This window comes from Blastocystis sp. subtype 4, assembly GCF_000743755.1.
Source record: "Blastocystis sp. subtype 4 strain WR1 chromosome Unknown seqid_0037, whole genome shotgun sequence".
Taxonomy (NCBI): domain Eukaryota; class Bigyra; order Opalinata; family Blastocystidae; genus Blastocystis; species Blastocystis sp. subtype 4.
This window is the reverse complement of record NW_014569510.1, coordinates 16,081-35,968: the sequence shown is the minus strand read 5'-3', so window position 1 is coordinate 35,968 and position 19,888 is coordinate 16,081. Positions and strand designations below refer to the sequence as shown.

At 39.2% G+C, this 19,888-nt stretch overlaps 7 protein-coding genes across 7 annotated transcripts; 2 read left to right on the top strand and 5 right to left on the bottom strand.

The window, feature by feature from the left end:
* Window positions 1-203: 203 nt before the first annotated feature.
* On the top strand, window positions 204-468 carry JH06_1807 (hypothetical protein; the record flags this gene model as incomplete). Its single annotated transcript, XM_014673545.1, has 3 exons — window positions 204-289; window positions 322-384; window positions 417-468. 3 exons carry the CDS (start codon window positions 204-206, stop codon window positions 466-468), a joined length of 201 nt encoding a protein of 66 aa, XP_014529031.1.
* A 140-nt stretch (window positions 469-608) lies between these two features.
* On the bottom strand, window positions 609-5,649 carry JH06_1806 (serine/threonine protein kinase; the record flags this gene model as incomplete). Its single annotated transcript, XM_014673544.1, has 24 exons — window positions 609-749; window positions 780-926; window positions 953-1,199; window positions 1,230-1,453; window positions 1,484-1,621; window positions 1,652-1,732; window positions 1,763-1,930; window positions 1,961-2,107; window positions 2,141-2,321; window positions 2,353-2,472; window positions 2,511-2,555; window positions 2,586-2,717; window positions 2,748-2,860; window positions 2,891-3,471; window positions 3,501-3,675; window positions 3,706-3,928; window positions 3,959-4,036; window positions 4,068-4,162; window positions 4,195-4,599; window positions 4,630-4,832; window positions 4,864-5,161; window positions 5,195-5,347; window positions 5,377-5,499; window positions 5,530-5,649. The coding sequence occupies 24 exons, from the start codon at window positions 5,647-5,649 to the stop codon at window positions 609-611; spliced, it is 4,338 nt and encodes a 1,445-aa protein (XP_014529030.1).
* A 149-nt stretch (window positions 5,650-5,798) lies between these two features.
* On the bottom strand, window positions 5,799-8,946 carry JH06_1805 (hypothetical protein; the record flags this gene model as incomplete). The annotated part of the gene is made up of 21 exons (XM_014673543.1): window positions 5,799-5,882; window positions 5,915-5,945; window positions 5,977-6,077; window positions 6,110-6,176; window positions 6,213-6,340; window positions 6,370-6,481; window positions 6,512-6,934; window positions 6,964-7,244; window positions 7,275-7,386; window positions 7,417-7,544; window positions 7,575-7,673; window positions 7,704-7,794; window positions 7,824-7,894; window positions 7,925-8,059; window positions 8,090-8,203; window positions 8,231-8,365; window positions 8,397-8,520; window positions 8,551-8,597; window positions 8,630-8,723; window positions 8,754-8,842; window positions 8,875-8,946. The coding sequence occupies 21 exons, from the start codon at window positions 8,944-8,946 to the stop codon at window positions 5,799-5,801; spliced, it is 2,538 nt and encodes an 845-aa protein (XP_014529029.1).
* A 62-nt stretch (window positions 8,947-9,008) lies between these two features.
* On the bottom strand, window positions 9,009-10,162 carry JH06_1804 (transcription factor E2F2; the record flags this gene model as incomplete). The annotated part of the gene is made up of 7 exons (XM_014673542.1): window positions 9,009-9,139; window positions 9,170-9,397; window positions 9,428-9,539; window positions 9,570-9,699; window positions 9,727-9,869; window positions 9,901-10,038; window positions 10,070-10,162. 7 exons carry the CDS (start codon window positions 10,160-10,162, stop codon window positions 9,009-9,011), a joined length of 975 nt encoding a protein of 324 aa, XP_014529028.1.
* Window positions 10,163-14,675: 4,513 nt separating this feature from the next.
* On the top strand, window positions 14,676-15,552 carry JH06_1803 (ribosomal protein S6; the record flags this gene model as incomplete). Its single annotated transcript, XM_014673541.1, has 3 exons — window positions 14,676-14,728; window positions 14,758-15,211; window positions 15,358-15,552. The coding sequence occupies 3 exons, from the start codon at window positions 14,676-14,678 to the stop codon at window positions 15,550-15,552; spliced, it is 702 nt and encodes a 233-aa protein (XP_014529027.1).
* Window positions 15,553-15,629: 77 nt separating this feature from the next.
* On the bottom strand, window positions 15,630-16,408 carry JH06_1802 (glycosyl transferase; the record flags this gene model as incomplete). The annotated part of the gene is made up of 5 exons (XM_014673540.1): window positions 15,630-15,844; window positions 15,874-15,977; window positions 16,007-16,098; window positions 16,128-16,221; window positions 16,251-16,408. 5 exons carry the CDS (start codon window positions 16,406-16,408, stop codon window positions 15,630-15,632), a joined length of 663 nt encoding a protein of 220 aa, XP_014529026.1.
* Window positions 16,409-17,907: 1,499 nt separating this feature from the next.
* JH06_1801 (cysteine desulfurase) lies at window positions 17,908-19,329 on the bottom strand (the record flags this gene model as incomplete). The annotated part of the gene is made up of 5 exons (XM_014673539.1): window positions 17,908-18,665; window positions 18,695-18,885; window positions 18,916-19,027; window positions 19,058-19,144; window positions 19,179-19,329. 5 exons carry the CDS (start codon window positions 19,327-19,329, stop codon window positions 17,908-17,910), a joined length of 1,299 nt encoding a protein of 432 aa, XP_014529025.1.
* Between the last annotated feature and the right edge of the window lie 559 nt (window positions 19,330-19,888).

Here is a 19,888-nt window from a genome sequence, read left to right as displayed (position 1 = left end):
TATTACCATGATAGATTTGGCAATGTAACGCAAGTGCTAGTCATATAACTCTTGGAAAGTTACTAGTTGAAGAGTGGGAACGCCTACAACCTTCAGAACGAGATCGCTATGAAAGGATGGCAATCGAGGATGAAGCCAATCGTGATCGCGCAAGAATGATTCAAGTGCCTATTCTTGGCTATTATCATCAATAGATTGCTGAAATGGAAAAGAGGAATGGTCCTAAGAAGAAAAAGAAACGTGATCCTCGAGCACCACGTGCTGCTGCTGTTCCCTATACATTCTTTTTGTGGATTTCACTTGTTTTAGTTATTTTTGTAGTAAAGAGTTTCGTCCTCAATTCAAAGCACAGAATCGAGACGCATCCATTGGAGAAAGTAGTCTGTTGGTCTGTTGTTTGATTGTCTAGTTGGTAGACTTCTTGGTGCTGCTTGGAGAAACCTTCCTGAAGAGGAGAAACAGGTTTGATTTCGATCGTTCAGATCATTGATAGGTGTACAATAAGATGGCAGAAGATGATAAAATTCGCTATCAAGAAGAATTACTGCAGTATCAGAGAGAGTTAGGGCAACTCCTTCCATTTTGTGTTTCTTTTACAAACACACATGCTAATTTGGGCAATTCTCTATAGCTCTCATCTGATCATTCACACGTTGTATCTCAGCACGATAAGTATCATATAACACTTGAAAGTCATTTCCAAATTGTTGTCGAAGCTCTTCACCACGACGTCGCAATTTCATCCATTCCTATTTCTTACTCCATCAATTTAGTTCTACTGTTACTCGACGACTATGAACAGGTTGTTGTCCACTGATTACAGGCATTTGATTCATCACTATTCTCTGAATCTCACTCTGTGGTTTTGTTGCTGACCCCAACTGCAAGTGTGTGACAGGCACTATAATCACACCCATCAGGTATCCCTACGATGACTACTAACCGAAGATACACTTTGATTTCCCACAGAGGAGAGACCCTGATTAGCCATACCCGGTATATTAGAGCTGTGTGGAAAGAACTGACTTCGATTCTGAAGACTTACAGGGGTAACAGGAAGATGCGTAGAATGATCTGAGACTGGAGGAGGAATTGGTTGTGCACGAGCTCCTACAGCTGCCATTCGATAAGGATTCATTCGTGGGACCTCACGGATAGTTGAATTTGGCTCTGGCTCGACTGCAGCTACTGAATCCTTTCTATGCGTCACTCCTCCTCCTCATTCCTACTGGACGATGGTTCCCTCAGCAATATCTGAATCTCGTGCTCCTGCTTCTCGAGAGGTTGCGATGGTATTACCAAAGTCAGCACCTCCTCCTGATTTCTCAAGTTCCTTTCTCTTCTTCGATAGTTCCTCTCGTCGAACCATCAATCGATCAACCATTCGCTTCATTACCTCTGAAGCACCTTTATTCTTCTCTAATTCGATTGCTACATCCTTTACAAAAGGATGCTAAGGATCAATCATCATATCTGTCCGTACTTGGAGTAATTCCCGTGCAGTTGGTCGATGTTCAGGATCTTTCACTAAACATGCTGCCACGAAGTCTGCATATGTACTAGACCACTTGCCGTTCTGACGAAGGCGAGGAGGAGGGCGATTGGGAATCATGAAAATTGCCTAACTATGTCTCTCTTCCTTCATATCTACTCGCATTGGATGAATATTCGCATATGGAGGTTGTCCTTCTGCTAACTCAATGGCTGTAATCCCCAACGACCAAATATCTGCCTAAAATTCAAGCCATTAAACTAATAGAACCTTTCCATCATAAGAAAACTCCTGAATGATTTCAGGAGCCATCCAGAAAGGAGTACCAATTACAGTATTACGTTTCGAGAAGGTTGTATCAAGCTTCGCAGACACACCAAAATCAGCTAATTTCGCCTTTCCATCCTTTGTCAGCAAAACATTTCCTGCCTTGATATCCTTGGTTTAACAATCTAGATCTATTCGTACTCTATGTATTTTCTTGTGTTCATGAAGGTAAGTAATTCCGAGTAAAATTGATGCCAAAATGTATTGTATCTCCTGTTCACTAAATACACCACTCTCCTTATTGAGGGAATCTGCAATCGATCCACAATCTCCAAATTCCATCACAATCTATCCGTCATCCTTCCTTTAACAAGTTCTTACCCAGAGGTCTCCTTCCTTGTAATAGCTACCATAATATCGAATAACGAAATCACTCTTGCATTCTTTCAGAATTGTGATCTCCTTCATAAGGTCGTTAAGATCTGATTCTGCAGGAATGATCTTCACAGCCACAATTCGATTCGATCGCTTGTGCCGAGCTTTCCAAACAGCTCCATATGACCTATAGTTCACCATTTCTGTTTCTTCTTTACCCTTCTCCCATTCGTTCAAGAACTTCAAATACTTGTTCTGGATCTGTTTCTTGTGCCATCGATATCGTCACAGCGGAAGATTCACCTCTTTTTGATTTTAACCTATTGTGGTTTTTTTCCCTCATAATCAACAAACATGCTCTAGACAGTACAGTCACTTTCTTGTTCCATCTCTTCGAGATCCTTTCGATCCATACTTACGACTATACATCAAGATCCTATTCAAACCCTACTTCCCTTGGCGATTTCCACGTGGGTTTCGTTCATTCTCGCGATTGGATCCATAATTGGGTTCCTCACGCGTTTCAAACATACTGCCACCATACATTCTGTTCTCACTTTCCTCTCGCTGGAATAACTTCAATCTACTTCTCAACGCCTTCCTTCACATCTACGGAGTAGAAGAGATTCGTTCCTCATCGGTTCCACTAGGCAGGGAATCAAATGCAAACACCTGCTCCAGATCCTCCACCTTCGAGGTCCAGCCAATTGCTTCCAGGAATTCCATCTACCTCTCACCCTCTCCTCTCAGACATACATCTGACAGACTGGCCGTAGCTCCTTCTGTCAACAACTTATCCAATTCCTCTGGAGGCAATTCATTGGTGTGAACCACACCTAATACTTCTGCAATCTCCTTATTCGACACTGCTAATCCATCCTTCAAATCCCCGCGATTCTTATGAGGTAAGGAGTAGATTTCACGAAGAGTCCGTGGAGGATAGTGAGGAACATATTCTTCTGTCTCCACTTCCTGTACGTTGTTTCTAAACTCTTCATCCATCTGACTCTCTTCATCTGAAGACAAAGAGATTGCATCATCATCCAATACAGATCCAAGCATCATGAGATTCTTCGATATGGTGGCAAGACCCAAACTCTCCTTGATAAAATTCATTTCTTGAATATCCTGCGGAGTTCGAGAACGATTCACTTCCTCAACATACGCACGAATATCCTTGTTCACATACTCTGGAGGAATCAAATTACTGATGCGAACACCTTGGTTATCAATCTCGAGTGGAATGAATGGAACTGTGTTGCGTAATGGAGCAGAAGGGTTGTAAGGGAGAGAATTCGGATTGTAATATAAATACCCTTCGTCTTTATGGATTCCAGCTTCAATTAAACTTAAGCATTAATGTTACAGTGAATGTGTTTAAAGGTCCCATGATTGATAAGACGTTGCATCACTGCTTCAGGCGCAGTACACGGGAATACTTCATTATCATGGACAGCGTCTTCATTGACTCTTCCAAGTGATACCTCATCAACTACATAGCTATCTGATAAGTAATGTTGGCAAGTTTCGATTGGACAACCCTAACAATGAAACTCCCTTTCAATACCAACCAAGAATTTGCGACATACTTCCTCAACAAGGACTGCATAAACAGCCATCTTCCCCGTTTTCACTTGCTGAACACGACTCCATACCTCCCGGATTTGAGGTATACGTGATTGCATTTCAGGAGAACGTAATGCCATAAGACTATCGATGGTATCCACAGGGAGAACATGAGAAATACGAACAATCACATCGATTGGTAGAATGAACTCAGCAGATTCATCAAGCCTACAGCTCAACACAACAGTCAGGATATACACTCTGGCTACAATGTCTCTCCAATAACAGAGAGATAGGAACATATGCTTCTGCTCGGTACTTAGTAACAAGCCCATTCTAGTCGTTATCTCTCTCCTCTCATAAATACTTGGGAATTAGCCATGATCCTGTCTCGTACGAATAGATAGGTTTTTCATATGTCAATAATGAAGATTCGTTCCCTCGAGCAATAACATCATGAATCTTGGAATGACAAAAATATCCTTAATTCTTACCAGATTGAGACTCTGAGGAGAACTCTCGATAAGTCGTTTTCTCATCATATCAAACAAATATGGCATGAAATGTGTTTCTCTCCTACAGTCTTCGATCATGATTTCAGTCAAAGGACGACAACGCCAGTCACATCCACTACTCAGCAAAGTATAATGCACGCCACAGAATCGATTCATTAAACCTTTCACTGATTCATTTCCATAAGACAGCACTCTCGCTGCCTGTGCAAGGGAGATGAGATTGACTGTAAAAATATTAAAATCACGCTGGAGGGCTAGAAGCAGAGAATCATTACCACTGTACACTTTCACGATTCTTTCATCCGTAAATACATCATTCAGTTTCCATAAGACATTGTGAAGAGAAAGAGCATCAATGATGTAATCACAGTCATACGTTGAAATCTACCAATGAGAATGAGAGATGGAATATACAGAAATAACACATATGAAACCAAGATAACTGCGGTATGTATGTTGACGGATGTCAAAACCAATCATATTCACCTGCTTCAGTAATACTATTAGGGATTGGAGTTCATCCTCTGTAGAGAGGACGGTATAAGGAGACAGATTCAGTGGAAGTGGTTCACGAATGACTTCAGGTGATTTGTCTTCGAAGTCTGGATACACAATATCTAGACATAACAATTCAATATATCGAATCACGATTAATTTCAAATGCATAAGGATTCAAATAACTATGCATTTCTGAATTCTGAATATCCACTCCGATCTGTCTCGCATAATCCTCCATCAAAAACATATTTATTGAGGTAGTACAATTATTTACACTCAGTTCCTTCTTGCTATTATGTTTCACCGTTAGCGAAGGCGAAAAACCGGTGCTATCATTACTCACAATATGATCAAAATGAGTTTGAGGCTTCTCTATATCTTGAGATACCACATATGGAAGAAAGGCAAACGTCCCATCACCCATGGGCTCTATGAAAGCATCTGAACTCTAAACGTTCAGTACAAATATAGACAACCATACAGAATCACTCTTGACTGAGAATGATGCTTCCTCTTTCATACAATCATCGACACAAGAAAAGATGGCTGAAAGCAAACAATGAATGATACTGAAATTGTCATCTGACGAAAGATCGTCATAACCATGAAGATCTTCAAAGAAGGTAGGAAAGTACTATGGAACGATTTTGCATATTTCCCTACTTTACTAATGATTGTCTGTACTGTGGCTAGTGATTTAGAAGCGATATCACAAGCCAAGATCGAAAACTCAGGGAATGACCGAAAATAGACATGGTCACCTGGAGAAGGAATCCTGTGCGTTTTCTATCCATTTGAATAAACTACAGAAACTACTTCGAATAACAGGCTCAATTGTTCTTCCAGGTCCTTCACTGACCCTATAGTTCCTCCTGACTTATTTTTATCACTACTGGTACTGGAAATAAGTTGATCCAATACAGGCAAATCACTCATCAATTAAAACATGAAAGTCCTTTCATAGAGCTAATTGTTGATTGTGTTCTACTATTCTCTATACAACTAATGGGAGGATCATAAACACATCCATAGTAACAATTTGTGTCAATGAACAAACACCATAACCATTCATTACAGATACACAGTTAGACATAAATACCACACCACTGAAGCAAGAAGAAGGATCCCAAGCCGAGGAATACCGAAGCCAAAAGACCGAGAGCAATATCCTATTTCCTTATTCTGATGCAGTTAAACCTACCTTCACGAAGGAGGAGGATTTCTGCGTAACACTACCAATGAAAGCTTCAGAAATCCACTTACATGATGTTGACTCCAGTGAACAGTAATCCAAGCACGAGAAATACGATACTGAGAAAACCAAAGAGTTGAGGTACAATCACTCCATTGTAGGCTTTAAACATCTAGAATGTCAGTAATCTTGAAGAATCGTCACTTTGTTGCGTTTTGGACGAAATGGAATTGAGAAATCATGCCAACATCCAAGAATTGGGATCCCCACTCTATCAAACAAACACTCTAGAAAACATTTCTATCACATCAACTCCTGCAGCTGTTGCAAGACATAATCCACATCTTTCTTCTTCAAAACCGGCATCATCATCCGTTTCCCTCCCATCTTCAATTTGTTCACCTCCTTAATTCGCTCCAGCACGCCGACCAAAATCTAAACTCAATCCAATCCTATAATCCAACGGGAATAGCCACTAACGGATATCGTGCATTACGGACATCATCATCCAGAATGTCCACAATGCTTCCAGACAACAATAGAGATAGCAACTGATGGATATCAGTAAAGCATTGTCTACCTTTCATTCCCATGATTCATTCATACACTAGATCAGCCACATCCAACTCCTCAATGAAACTCTCCAAGCTCAGCAAATCCAGATTCAGATTGAAGATTCCTACCACACTCACAGGTCCCTCACCCTCAGTAAGGATCTTCTGGAAGAACTGAGCGATATGACGACAAGTAGTGAACTGACACACTTCCTGGATGGCTCGAGGAAGGAATGAGATCATATCAAAGGTCGATTTAAGGTAGCTGATAAGGTTCTGCACACATTCATGTGGCTGCTGTGCTGGTGAGCTGGCATTCAGTTCATCCTCATCCTCCAATCCCTCCAACATTGCATCACAGTGGGTCTGAATTGCCTCCACAATGTTATCCTGCAATCTTGATTGACGAGTGATAAAATCATGCTTCTTTTTGTCAAGTGACATACTGCCTCCAGTTTGCTTCTCATCACTGGCTCTACATTCAATGCCTCTTCTCATCGTTACAGTAGGATTCGCTGTAATGCATCCACAGACTTCGCGAACGCACCCCAATTCAACGAAATAGTCGCCATTTCTGCAATGGCAGATTCATCCAGATCATTCTGCTGATCCATCAAGGCCTCCTCCACAGCATCCAGAATCGAACTTACCAGCAGATACAGAGGAGCGTAGTTCTCTGTCACACCGAGAGATGCTGTCACTTGCGTCAAACGATACACTGCTCGTGAAATAGCTTGAAGAACCGTTGGAAGAGTGGAAGTGAATGAACAAGTATAAGGATAGGTCTAACAATGACAAAGAATGAATTATAGCACAGAAGGAGCCTCATCAAGTAATTGGAATTTGGCAATAGACCCAAAATAGTCTTCAGCAGAATGAATCACATACAACTTCAATCGATCATTCTCAATTGCATCACCAATCTCTCTATGAATCACATCATAACATCTGTCATACACAACAACAGAACTTTTAATTATCGCAACACTCTGCTCAACTAACTGGCTTCGCATATCATAAATACTCTCAACATTAAACAACAGTGGCTGTCCACTCATCACATCAGCATATGTCCACACACTTGTCTATCACTTATCAAGGCATCGTACTCTCACTTCAACTGACAGCAGTTCATCCACACGTGTCATCATAGACATATGGTATTGTAATGCTTCAGTAAGAACTTGCAGTTGTGTTGAGAACAGACTCTGCATCTAGTGATTATATCGCATGATAATCAAGACATGTGTTGAATCACTATACAACAGAGATCCTCGTTGCATGTGTTCCTCCACATAGAAGAATCCAATACTTGTATACAGCATTCCATTCAGACTATCTCATCATTCTCTCATAGTACATACAGTTCACAGAATTGATCTGTACTCATAGCCTTGAGATTCTTTGATGTCATCACTTCAAAATCACATTGACGCTAAATGTCATAAATAGCCCGATTTTGTACCTCTCGTCGCTCAATGTACATTTGCTTAAATTCAGGCAGTTTTCCGACATGTTCAAAAACATGCTGGAATTCGAAGATGATACTCAGATCAACCTTCTCCAGAATATCTTCGATTCCCTCTTTCTCTATTCCTAACTACACACTCCCTCCCTCACTTCCTTTTACGGTTCCTTCTTGTTGTTTCCGATTAAAGGCTCGGATCATACTAGCTTCACCGATCATCCGACACACTGGGTTGATCTCACGACACCACTTATAGAATGACTGGCGACTTCGCTCCTAGAGATTAAGGACACATTCATGCACAACTAAGATAAGATCGGTCTGAGGTTTGATGAAAGCTTCGAGGTTGCGTGTGAGACGACATGAAGGAACACTTTTCAATGATGTCTTGAGCGTATCTAATGTCTTCAAGGCCAAGTAGAATTTCTCCTCTTCAACCTATTGACTCATATTTCTCTACGATAGTTACAAGGTTTGTCACTCGTTCAGCTAGAACAACGAGATTATCAAACACTATTAAATCATCACAAGCCTTCTCTATTTGATCATGTGTCTTTTGAAGAGATATAAATCTTTCTGCTTCTTTTAGGGCTCTAAATCTCATTGTAATAATCCAAGAACACTTTCTCCCCGCATATGATATCTCATCATGGAAATCTGTGACGTTCTTCTAGAAATTCACTCAATCCGACTTCGAAATACACTCAAATCCTTCACATCTCGTCTCATCGTGATAACATTATCCATACTATCGCAAAACTGCATGTAGTTCTTGTTACAAATATCTTGAATAATGCTACTCATCAACAAGCGAAATAAAACACACTGTTCCTTCTCGTCAACATATGAATTCAAACTTTTCATGAAGGATGTAGACCATCCTCGCTGGAGAGCTGTCTTCAACATCGGGATGATCTACGTCTATTGTATTCGAGTTCTTTCTATACTTGATAATCTTCATTTAAATTCTGAAGCAAAGCTTCACAGCTTTGTGTTGCATCCACAGATGACGTAGACATCAAGATTTTGGCGTTGAACGAAAATCAGCAGAATTGTGGAAAACAAACAAAGCGTACAAATATCAGATAAAAAGATCCTGAAGACCATAGTCATTTGAAAAGCCTAACCTACGAGTGACTCTTCCACCCAATTCCAACATTTGGGATGGATCTGCTTGTGAGAGATTGAAGTCCATAGGAGGGGTCGAAGCCACTATCTCTTATCAAACACATTCATTCCTACCAATCCCAGATGTCGGAGCTAACTGAGGAGTTAGAGGAGGTGCAACAGGAGCTAGAGTGGTCGGATTCCCTGGGGCACTCATCGGAGTGTTTGGGATACTCGGAGGATACAACTGGGAAGTGTCTGTAGAGGATGGTAAAAGATATGTACGGATCTCACCTCCCGACGAGGAAAGGAAGATTTCATTATCTCTTCCTCGCTCATTATTCGTTACATATACGTCCGTTCCTATATATCACACAGTGAGAGAAACCGTACCTGGAGGAGCACTTACTGCAATGATTGTTTGATGCGGTTGTGCATTTTCTGTTTGTTGACATGATGCTACCAATTCCTCCGTTGACAAGACGATATTGGGATTATTGTAGTACTAGAGATCATAATCCGGACTCATCTCTACTGTATTCTCAAGATAAGCAGAGAAATCGCGAATTAAACGATCCAACTCAGCACATTGCTTTTCGATCGCATCACGCTGAGAAGCGAACGATGCACTTTCATCATCATTACTGTTTCCCACTTGACCACCACTATGCATCAACAAGAACCTCATTCACGACATCCATTTGTAACTGCTCTTCCCTAGTTTCTGAAGAACGCTTGCACCAATAAGTGCATTTGTAATATCATAGATACGTCGTTTTTCCACTCCTAACATTCCAGCCGCATACAGTACATCAATTGTCTCGTTCTCTTGACTCTACACCTCCCAGGCGACCAAAAAATAGTACCCTAACCAAACGGACAAACTCTGTAGCCAGATAGGCCAACGACTTTGCTTTACGTGACTTCGGTTCCGGAGCCCCAGGATGTGTGCTACCGCCTCCTCTATTTGTTGAGGCATATGTTTGAGAAGGAAGAGGATCCGACTATTCTTCAAACCATTTGAGAAAACCACACTATTATTCCAGTCGGAGTCATTGAACTATTCCTTCCTTTCGATTTCACAGCAACTACAACGTTATTTAACAAATCACTTGTTTCACTTGACATTCTCACAAACCGTAATTATGAGCCAGTGACCTGTTGTGGACTATTTCTAACCACAAAAAGAAGAAATTGATGAGATAGAATTCTCAAACAAACAAAACAATGATTCTCCGAAAGAGGCGGTTTAAAAAATACGTATCGTAAAAGGATAACTGAACAATGTCCAACTGTTTCACAAAGTTTGATAACGAGTGTGTGAAAAGGATTCGAAACAGACAGATAGTGCAAAATCAATTCTCAATTTGACACAAAATATGGTACACCTTTTTCTTGATATGCTTTCTTAGCTCCTTCAAGGATCTTTCGGAAACCCAGAATCTGATTCTTTTCGTTCGGTTCCTTCAAGATCTCTAACACTATGCTTCGCATATCGCCCTTATTCCAAGGAAGAATTGTCATCATGTCACTAATCAACGTATCAACAGTTAACACACTTCCATCCTGTTGGAAAGCCTGACCATATTGCAAAACAGAGGACAGAATCTGGAGACAGATTTGCGTGATTTCCTTCTACAACTCACAATTCAAAATACAGCTTTTACACATCGATCTCCATGAGTTGTAAGATACAATTTTAATACAGTTGTAAACACAGTGTGCATAAAATCCGCTTCGATTTGATCCAACAATCGTAGATACGTCAATAGAAACATGAAGAGTATTTGCACAGGTTGCCTTAAATATAACTCAACATCAATCCATACAGGGTTCCAGACTGCAAAATCTGTAGGATAATGTTCATAATTGTTTTATGAAGTGATTCATTTGACTGCATGCAAATAGTACGAAAATGCTGTTTCATTATCGACACACCTTGAATTGATGACTACAAAAAAAACATACGCTCGTCAATCACTGTTTGGGTATCGACTCGTCGACTCTCCATCATCATCACAGTATCTGACGAAATATCTGCAAATACTAAAAATGGACGATTCATAAGAGACAAAGACATATCACGCATTGTAAATCCAACAGTATAATGAAACAAAGTTGAGATTGAGTTTAAAAGAGAGGAATAATTATTCTTGTTTATGATATCAAGAACTTCATTCGATAACTGATAGTATGTCACTATATCTAAAAGGAAGGATGCTTACATACATGAAGGAATCATGGAACATTGATGCATCAAAGTATCAATCGCAGTGAAAGCAGTCAGGAGATATGAAGAGAGAGTACTGAGAGGAAGAGAAGAAGGATATGACAAGTACACACTAGAATCAGAGGATTCAACAATGCATACGGAATCACTACAGACATCAATGTATCTTGTGCTAATAGTACCCTCATGGAGGGAAGATAGTCATGGAGAATCCCCTAGATCAGAGAGAAAAGGGAGGTGTACTTGCAATTCTTCCAACAACTCAACACTGTGATTCTGCTCATTCAACAGGAATTCCTTCCAGCATCTCTATCAATAACCACTGAACGTATTTCTTACCATAACCGTCTTGAATAGATAGTATCCCTTCTCACACCATGGGAATTGTGATGAAGCGTGTTGATTGGATAACTCTTTTTGGGTACAAGCACACCACACAACAGGTTCATTCATTGCAGGAACTAGAAGGACAGAACAGACTGTACGCGTTAGAGAGAGAAGAGATGAACGAATCTTCTTAAATACACACCAATTCATCTGTAGTCTCAACTCAAACAGCGTGATAGATGTAACAATCTCACACAGACTATTTAGAGCCGTAATTACTGTTGTTAAACCACACAAACTGTTTATTGATAGTCCAATCGAATCCTACTCCGAATCAAAATACTTTCGAAAAGAATCAGATGAAGAGAAGACTCGAGCTGCTTCAGGTGTAAGAAGAAGTCTTAAAGTGAATCCAAATGATCACAACAACTCACTAAAGTCAGAGATAAGTGATATTAAATGATCCATTCGAAGTGACTGATCATTCTGTTGCATTAGTAATAAGACTACAGTAGGAGAGAGGAACATTCATACTGTAACATTGAATAACCGTGGAACGAGGTACATCAGGAAGATTACTATGGACCATAAGACGATACAGAAAAGGAAGCAATTGGTGATACTGTTGAGAATATACAATCAACTGGCTGTAAATAAGCGACTTCATACACTTAGCCACTTCATTCTCCAATACAACACTCAATCTGATTCAATTAACGAATTCCTACTCAGATTCATCAGTATGATTCTCCAATACATACAACAGTGGTTCAATCACTTCACGAGACTCATTCTTGTGATCAATCATTTCTTCTTCTTACAAGTGACAATGAAATGAAATTAGAGAGTAGTCCCAAACTCTGTAAAACCTCACTTCGTCTCGAACAGTTTCCAAAGAACAAATACGACTGAAGAGTGAGAAAAAGGCTCTTTACTTCCATGTTTGAGATTCCAATCAAATTGGGTGAACCTTTGAGACCTTCGAGAAATCCTTTCATCAAGAGAAGAATCGCACCTTCATAAGAAGGATCTTGGAGAGAAGGTGAATGGAACCTAAGTATCATTCATTTGATATCGTTGTACAATTCGTGAAGAGTTGATAACACAATTATTGGTTGTATTTTCGTTATTCCACAAATACAATCTCGAATACTCTTTTTCAAATCATGAAAATCGTGTTGGTATTGAACTTGACTCTCATACTCCAATCCACTACCATCATTCATCATCATTATTCTTACGTGATTTGGAGAAACTTCGGTGAAGTGATCGTATGTTCTTGATAGCACTGAATCAGAGTGTTCATCAATTCAATACATCGTTCTTGTTGAACTGCTCTAGAAATAAGTATAATCACTCACATAGACTCTTGCTTCGCAGACTTATCATGTTCATCTAATGGAAGTAACAACTGAACACAACTCATCAGTTCTGTCTCACTTTTCATACAAGGTATAAGAATTCCTTGAATTACCATACTGAAGAGATCACTATACAGTTGGATTTCCTCATCTGATCGTAATGGAAAGAACTGTTTCATTTGAACCTTCACAAAACTAGCTAGAATACTTGCAAACTGTTTCTGAAGCTGAAAGATCTCTCCATTCAGAGATTGTTTGAGAAGAACTCGCTCAATTTGGTTGAGAAAGCTAAGTAACTCTTTAACAATAGATCGATGCTCCTTTGCATATGAATGTCTACATTCAAATCAACATTAGAGAGTACTCAGCTAATGCCCCTATATATAATAAGCACTCGTTAATGTAATCAAATGAGTTCATTAAAGGGATTACAACAGAATTCATAATGGGAACACATGTGAGAAGAGTTTCTTCTGATATCTAATGGGAACAATGTCGTGCATTCCCTACGACATTCTGAAGTTGAATAAAGGATTGAATAAATGTCACTTGGATTTCCTGATACAATAAACTCTCACTCGGATTTGATGGAGCGGGCAATCGTTGAATAGCATCTCGAGTGATTGTAATAATATTCACAACATAGGGCAAAAACGATTTGATCCGTTTCCTTCGTCCATTCACATAATTGCCTTCCTCTTTGTTTCCGTTCAAGTCGGTGTAAAAGTAATAAAGGATCTGAATAGTCACATATAAGTGTTGTGAGCTGCACTGAATCTACAGGAAACCACACTTCCCTTTCCTACACATTTGGTAAGTGTATCAATGCAGGTTTTCCACTGACTTGGCCAGCATACTGACATCAAAAAGGCAAACACATGAGCAAATTTGCGAACGAATGTCAAGTTACAAGAATATCCAAGCTATGGATCACTGTGAAATGTCAATGCTAACAGAAATGTTAGAAACAAGATACGACTCCATAAAATGAATAAGATTTGTCTGAGACTGGTTTGGAACAGATTTCCAAGTTTCAACAGTCTTCATAAGTAGATTTGCCGCAAAAAATCGAGAATTGAGAGTCACATCTACACATGAATCTCCAGACTCACTGCAACTCTCATTCTGAGAGCTCATAATCGTGATTGCTACCATCTGAGCCTGTTCCGAGTTAGAAAGATCATTAAGAAAACAACTCGCTTCATTCTTTTGGACATTTGTACTAGTTGGACTATAAAGGACTTCCACACACTGGATTGTCCTAGATACCAAATCGTTCTCCATAAACTATGAGAATCCTCCTACATTCAATTCCCACGGGATTGTTTTTTCTAAGTATCTTAGCAATCTTTTAGTACTCAATTTGTTTCGCTTCGTCTGTTGTTAAGTTACCTCGACTTATGGGGAATTTTGTATACAACTCTCCATTTTCTGATGATCAAGTGTTGCCGTCCATACAATGCAGTAGAATTGCACCAAGAACAGAGACTGGACGGACCAAAAACTCCAACAGTAACAATCAATGATTTTGTAGTCTTACGAAAACTAGCTGAAGGGGGAAACGGCAGAATATTCCTAGTTGACTTTTGCTATATCTGTAATCGATAGGTGAAGAAGAAAGGATCAGATACTGTGTTGGCAATGAAAGTTATACGAAAGTCAAGTTTGGAAACGTATCTTCTCATAGAATGATCTCAATAACAGATATGTACAATATCAAAACATGTTATCGGAGAGAAAGGTATTAGCAACTGTTGACTGTCCCTATCTCTCTAAGTAATCTTGTCATAAACAGAAATATGTAGACTATATTATGCATTCCAAACGACAACTCGATTATTCTTAATCACCGATTACTATGAAGGCGGTGATTTGCGAAGTCATTTAGCGAATGGTTGTTTCACCGAAATCCAGGCAGCATTTTACTGTGCAGAGATAGCCATTGCCTTAGACTACCTCCATTCACAGCACTTCGTGTATCGTGATTTGAAACCAGAGAATGTGTTGTTGGATAAGAATGGTCATATTCGGGTTATTGATATGGGATTGTGTAAGCATTTGGGTCGTGATCGCTCGAAGTGGAGCACAGGAGGTACTGTGTCTTATCTCCCTCCAGAGGTGATTCTAAAGAAGAACTACACTTATTCTGCAGATTGGTGGGCATTAGGCGTGTTATTGTGGGAGCTATTGACAGGCAAGGATCCATTTGAAGGTTCCAATGAGAAGCAAGTATTTGATCAAATCCTCAATAAACGGTTGGTTAAACCTCCTTCCATGTCTATCTCAATATCCTACAATTGTGATCATTGTTCGTTCATTAACGAAACGCTTTCAATGTGTGTTTTCGATTGTTGGATCGCAATCCTAACAATCGTCTTGGTGCGAATGGTCTTTCTGATCTACAGAACCATGGTTTCTTTTCCCATCTTGATTGGGAGAAACTGAAGAACAAGCAGCTCTCGTCTCCATTCATGCCTCAAGTGTCGGAGGATACATCAGATGAAACTATAGCTCTCTCCCATACTTTATCTGATCCTGTTTTGAATTTCAGATTTGCTTTTAGTCAGTTCTCTTATACTTATGATAATGCTATTGTATAAGTGATGTTGATTTAAATCACATTCTGTTCATTATCATCAAGAGTATGAATAGATCCATCTTAACAAACAAAGAATCACTAATACACAGATTCATGTAAAGAATACATTAGTGGTAGTTGCGAACAAAGTGGTAGATTATACGGCTTCTTGATATCCTTACCTAACTCTCGTAGAAACCCATCATAGACCCAATTCATTCCTCTGAAATATTTGTTTGAGTACAATTTCGTTGGAGATGGTCGATGAGCAATATCCACAAGGAATGTGTGAGTCATGATATAGAATCGATAGTCTATGCTTAAGAGCTTATTTATCTTCTACTATTGACAATGAGATTATTCATATGACTAACCTTGTTATGTCCATAAGTATGAAACCGTTCACTATACATTGGAGTGTTTGGTCCTTTTCGAAGAATATAGTATCTACAATCAATTCAATCCATTATTCAAACGGTTCTTGTAGACGATCCCAAACACATTTAAGAGGAACCACAGGTTCTTTCTTTTCAGTGACAACTTGTAGCCAATATCTATTGGTATAATACTAGTATTAATCCTTGTAACCATGAATACATGAGAATGCAATACATTTCTCAAAAATACACACACTCTAGACTGAACACATTTTTTTAACATATCCAGATTTTGGGGCATGAACACAGAATCACTATTATTGTAACAATCATCATGATTTACATTTGAACACAAGAATCAAGAGAACAACAACGAGGGGTAAGAACCAACGTATTCATAATAACCAATGGTACAACAATTGCAACATCTTCTGCTTCCATGATACTTGAAGGAAGAGTAGCAATCTCAGATTCAAGAGAATCAATAAACCATTCATCCATATCCAATACTAGATAATGAGTCGTTTTAACCTTTTCAATTGCTATGTTCCTCATTGCATTCATAGGATAAATTGATGCATTCATCTTCAACAATATAGAGAATGATATGAAAACGAGAAGGATAGTGTTTGGATTCAATGAATTGAATCAATGATTCTTCTTCTGATTTCAAACAGTATACACATGCAATCACATATCCTTTCCACAACTGCAATGTTCGATCAAAGAATCCCATCCTGTTAATTCTAATGCTCATGTTATTTGATCTAACCAACTTTGTTGTATAAACTAAAGTGACATTCGTAGGAATATTCAAACGATCACGAACCGACTCCGAATGATTATTAAATTCCCGAAAATGTGGTATGTCCATCTTTGATTTGACGTTCTTTATCTTCTTCACAATAGTTTTGTTACACGACACTCTTGGAAACCTTCCTAATGCACGAAAATAATCAAACCCAACCGTTTCTGACTGATAATCAAACGTTGGGATATGGTGTTGTACTCCCATAGAAAGATTGAACTGTACTGTACTATTTACAGTAGTATTAAGCAACGAGACCTTTGGCAATTCTGTTAACGAGTGATTATAATCATACCCAACAGTTTCTGACTGATTATTAAACTCCTGGATTTGCAGTTGAAGGCCAATAGATGAACCAGATTGCTCTATACTAATCACAGTATCATTGAGAAATGATGTCTTCGGAAATACCGATAGCGAGTGACTATTACTAGGTTTTGATTCGGTTGAACTTCGATAAACTAAATGGAGAGGACTATCAGTAGAATCAGGACAATAATAGAGATAACTCCCAAATACTGAATACAACATGAGGAGACGGAATAGCCACACATACAACCTCATATTGACATGTAGATAACAAAACAGAAATAACTGATTGCGCCAAATACGACAACTATGGCGAAATTACGATCATTACAAAGAATCATATTAGATAATCAAAAGACCAACAAGTCCACTAAAACGATCATCTTATCAGTTTCCTTAACTTTCTATTGTTCGCTATCAATAGTCCTAAAGAAAGGGGTAGTAGGAACATACAGTTGGAATTTAGTATTCGTTTCAATTACTTGGATGGTTTGATATAGTAGACAATGATACATACAAAGACTACATTTACGTCCTTTCTGACAGTAATATGCCTTATCATAGAAACACACTATTGACAGGTAAGAAAAGTATTCTTATTCTCAGTGGAGGTCACCAACAACTCACTATCTAGATTATATTTTGTAGAAATAATTAGAGGTAAATGAAGACAACGATGCTATCCGGAAAGAGTGCAAAATGAAGTACAATGTTAAGATACAGACTCATATGAATAACAATTCGATGACTGGAATTAGCAGACTGTTATCTATATAACAGTAGTAGTAATTTGTTGTTTTACCACACTCACATGAAATGTCCATTCATCTGTTTATTAAAACATCGATTCAATAGAATTGAAATGCTAAAAAAACAAGACAGATCATACAAGACAGGAACTTGGATCGATGTGGTACATATTCCAAGCACATTTCTGGATATCAGTAGGATTATCAAGAAGCTGCTGAATACCACTTAATATTACCTCTGCTGCTTTTTCAACATCATCCATGGTAGTGTAGCGTCCTACCGAAAGACGAAGTGTACCAATAGCGAATGAAGGAGGACACTCGATTGCTTTCAGAACATCACTTATGGAAATACCATCCGTTGAGTGACATGCAGCACCTGCAGAGGTACACAGAGAGTCATTCATGATTGCAAGAAGAGATGAAGACAGAATGCCCTCGAAAGAGATACTAAGAGTGTTTGATAGATAGGAGGCTGTATCATCTTCATCAGTTTCATAGTTCGAGTTCATGGTACTATTAACACGGACATGAACAGGACTCTTCTTCACTAATAACATCTTTAAATGTTGTTTTAGCTGGTGCATACGCTTCATGTCATCCTGGAGATTGGTATGGATGAGTTCGGCTGCTTTACCCATTCCAACACATAGAATAACATTCTCTGTTCCAGCTCGACGTCCCTTCTCCTGGTTTGCTCCATGAATAATCTGTTTGGGCTCCAAAGATCCATTTCGAATATACAGAATGCCAACTCCCTTGGTAGCATAAATCTTATGTCCTGCCATAGTCATGTAATCCACTCCAAGCTTCTGTGTATCTACAGGCATCTTTCCACCTGCTTGACTGGCATCACAATGGAAAAGAATAGTACCATTGCCGGCTGTTGATTCTAAGATTAACAAGAAAGAGAAAAAGAACTCTCAAAAGCTCGAACGCGTTTCACCATTTCTGCAATGGGCTGAATAGAACCAATTTCGTTGTTCGCCAACATACATGTAACCATAGCTACATCTGAAGATAACAGCTTCTCCAACTCATCTGCATCCACAAAACCATAACGATTTACTTGGAGATGGAGAATGGTGAAACCGTATTCTTCCTTCAAAAACCTTAGAATTAGTATAACAATGAATATATACCTTAAAGTCTCATTGACAGCAGGATGCTCAAAACAAGATGCAATGATGGTTCGACGGTCATCATGAAGCGCGCGAATACCTCCGATCAATGCCTGGTTAATTGACTCGGAACCTACTATTAAAACCAAGCCTTTAAGCCTACCTCCAGAGAGAAAGAGAATCTCGGAGGGCTCCGCATTGATCATTTGAGCAACCGAATTACGAGCCTCTTCAACACCAGCTTTGGCCACTACAATGAAACTAACCAAAATGCCGTATACAACGTCCATAAACATGAGAAGAGGACGGATTCCCAAAGTATTTGGTCATATAAGGCCACATAGCCTTGGCAACCTCGGGATCCACAGGAGTTGTGGCGTTGTAGTCCAAGTATATAGGATCGGTAGGAGACGATCGAGGGAAGAGAGAGTCCATGAAAAGAATTAACAACAAACAAATTGTGTTACTCAGCTTCCTTCTTTCGCGGAAGCATCACAGTTTTTAAGTCCACTTTACTCATAGGAAACTGAATGGCAGGAGCAACCCACGTTCCACCTAATGTTAAGGAAGTACTGAAGATAAAGGAAAAAGGATATATGAACACTGTTCTCCTTGCCATTTCAGGCTTCCTATCCGATACATACAATTGGGACAGTATATCTTGGCTTCAACTTGGTCTTGGTTTTTCACCCAGGGAGGACAAGACTGGAGAAAATAGGACAGACACCCATGTGCAGGATGTTTATCCTTTATTCGTCAACATAACAACAACAGTACTCGTTTTGTCTTTTCAAAGGCTAATTTATGTTCAAAGGGGGTGTGTTTTGCCAACTGATCCTTCCGAAAAAGAATTGCTCCACACTTACCACATCGGAACACTTCTGTCGGAACAAGATCTGAAATAGTTATGAATCATTTATACGACCCTACCTGCTGCCGTAGAATCGTTACTCATTAACAATGTAGTTTATTGTTGAGTCACGAGAACGTGAAT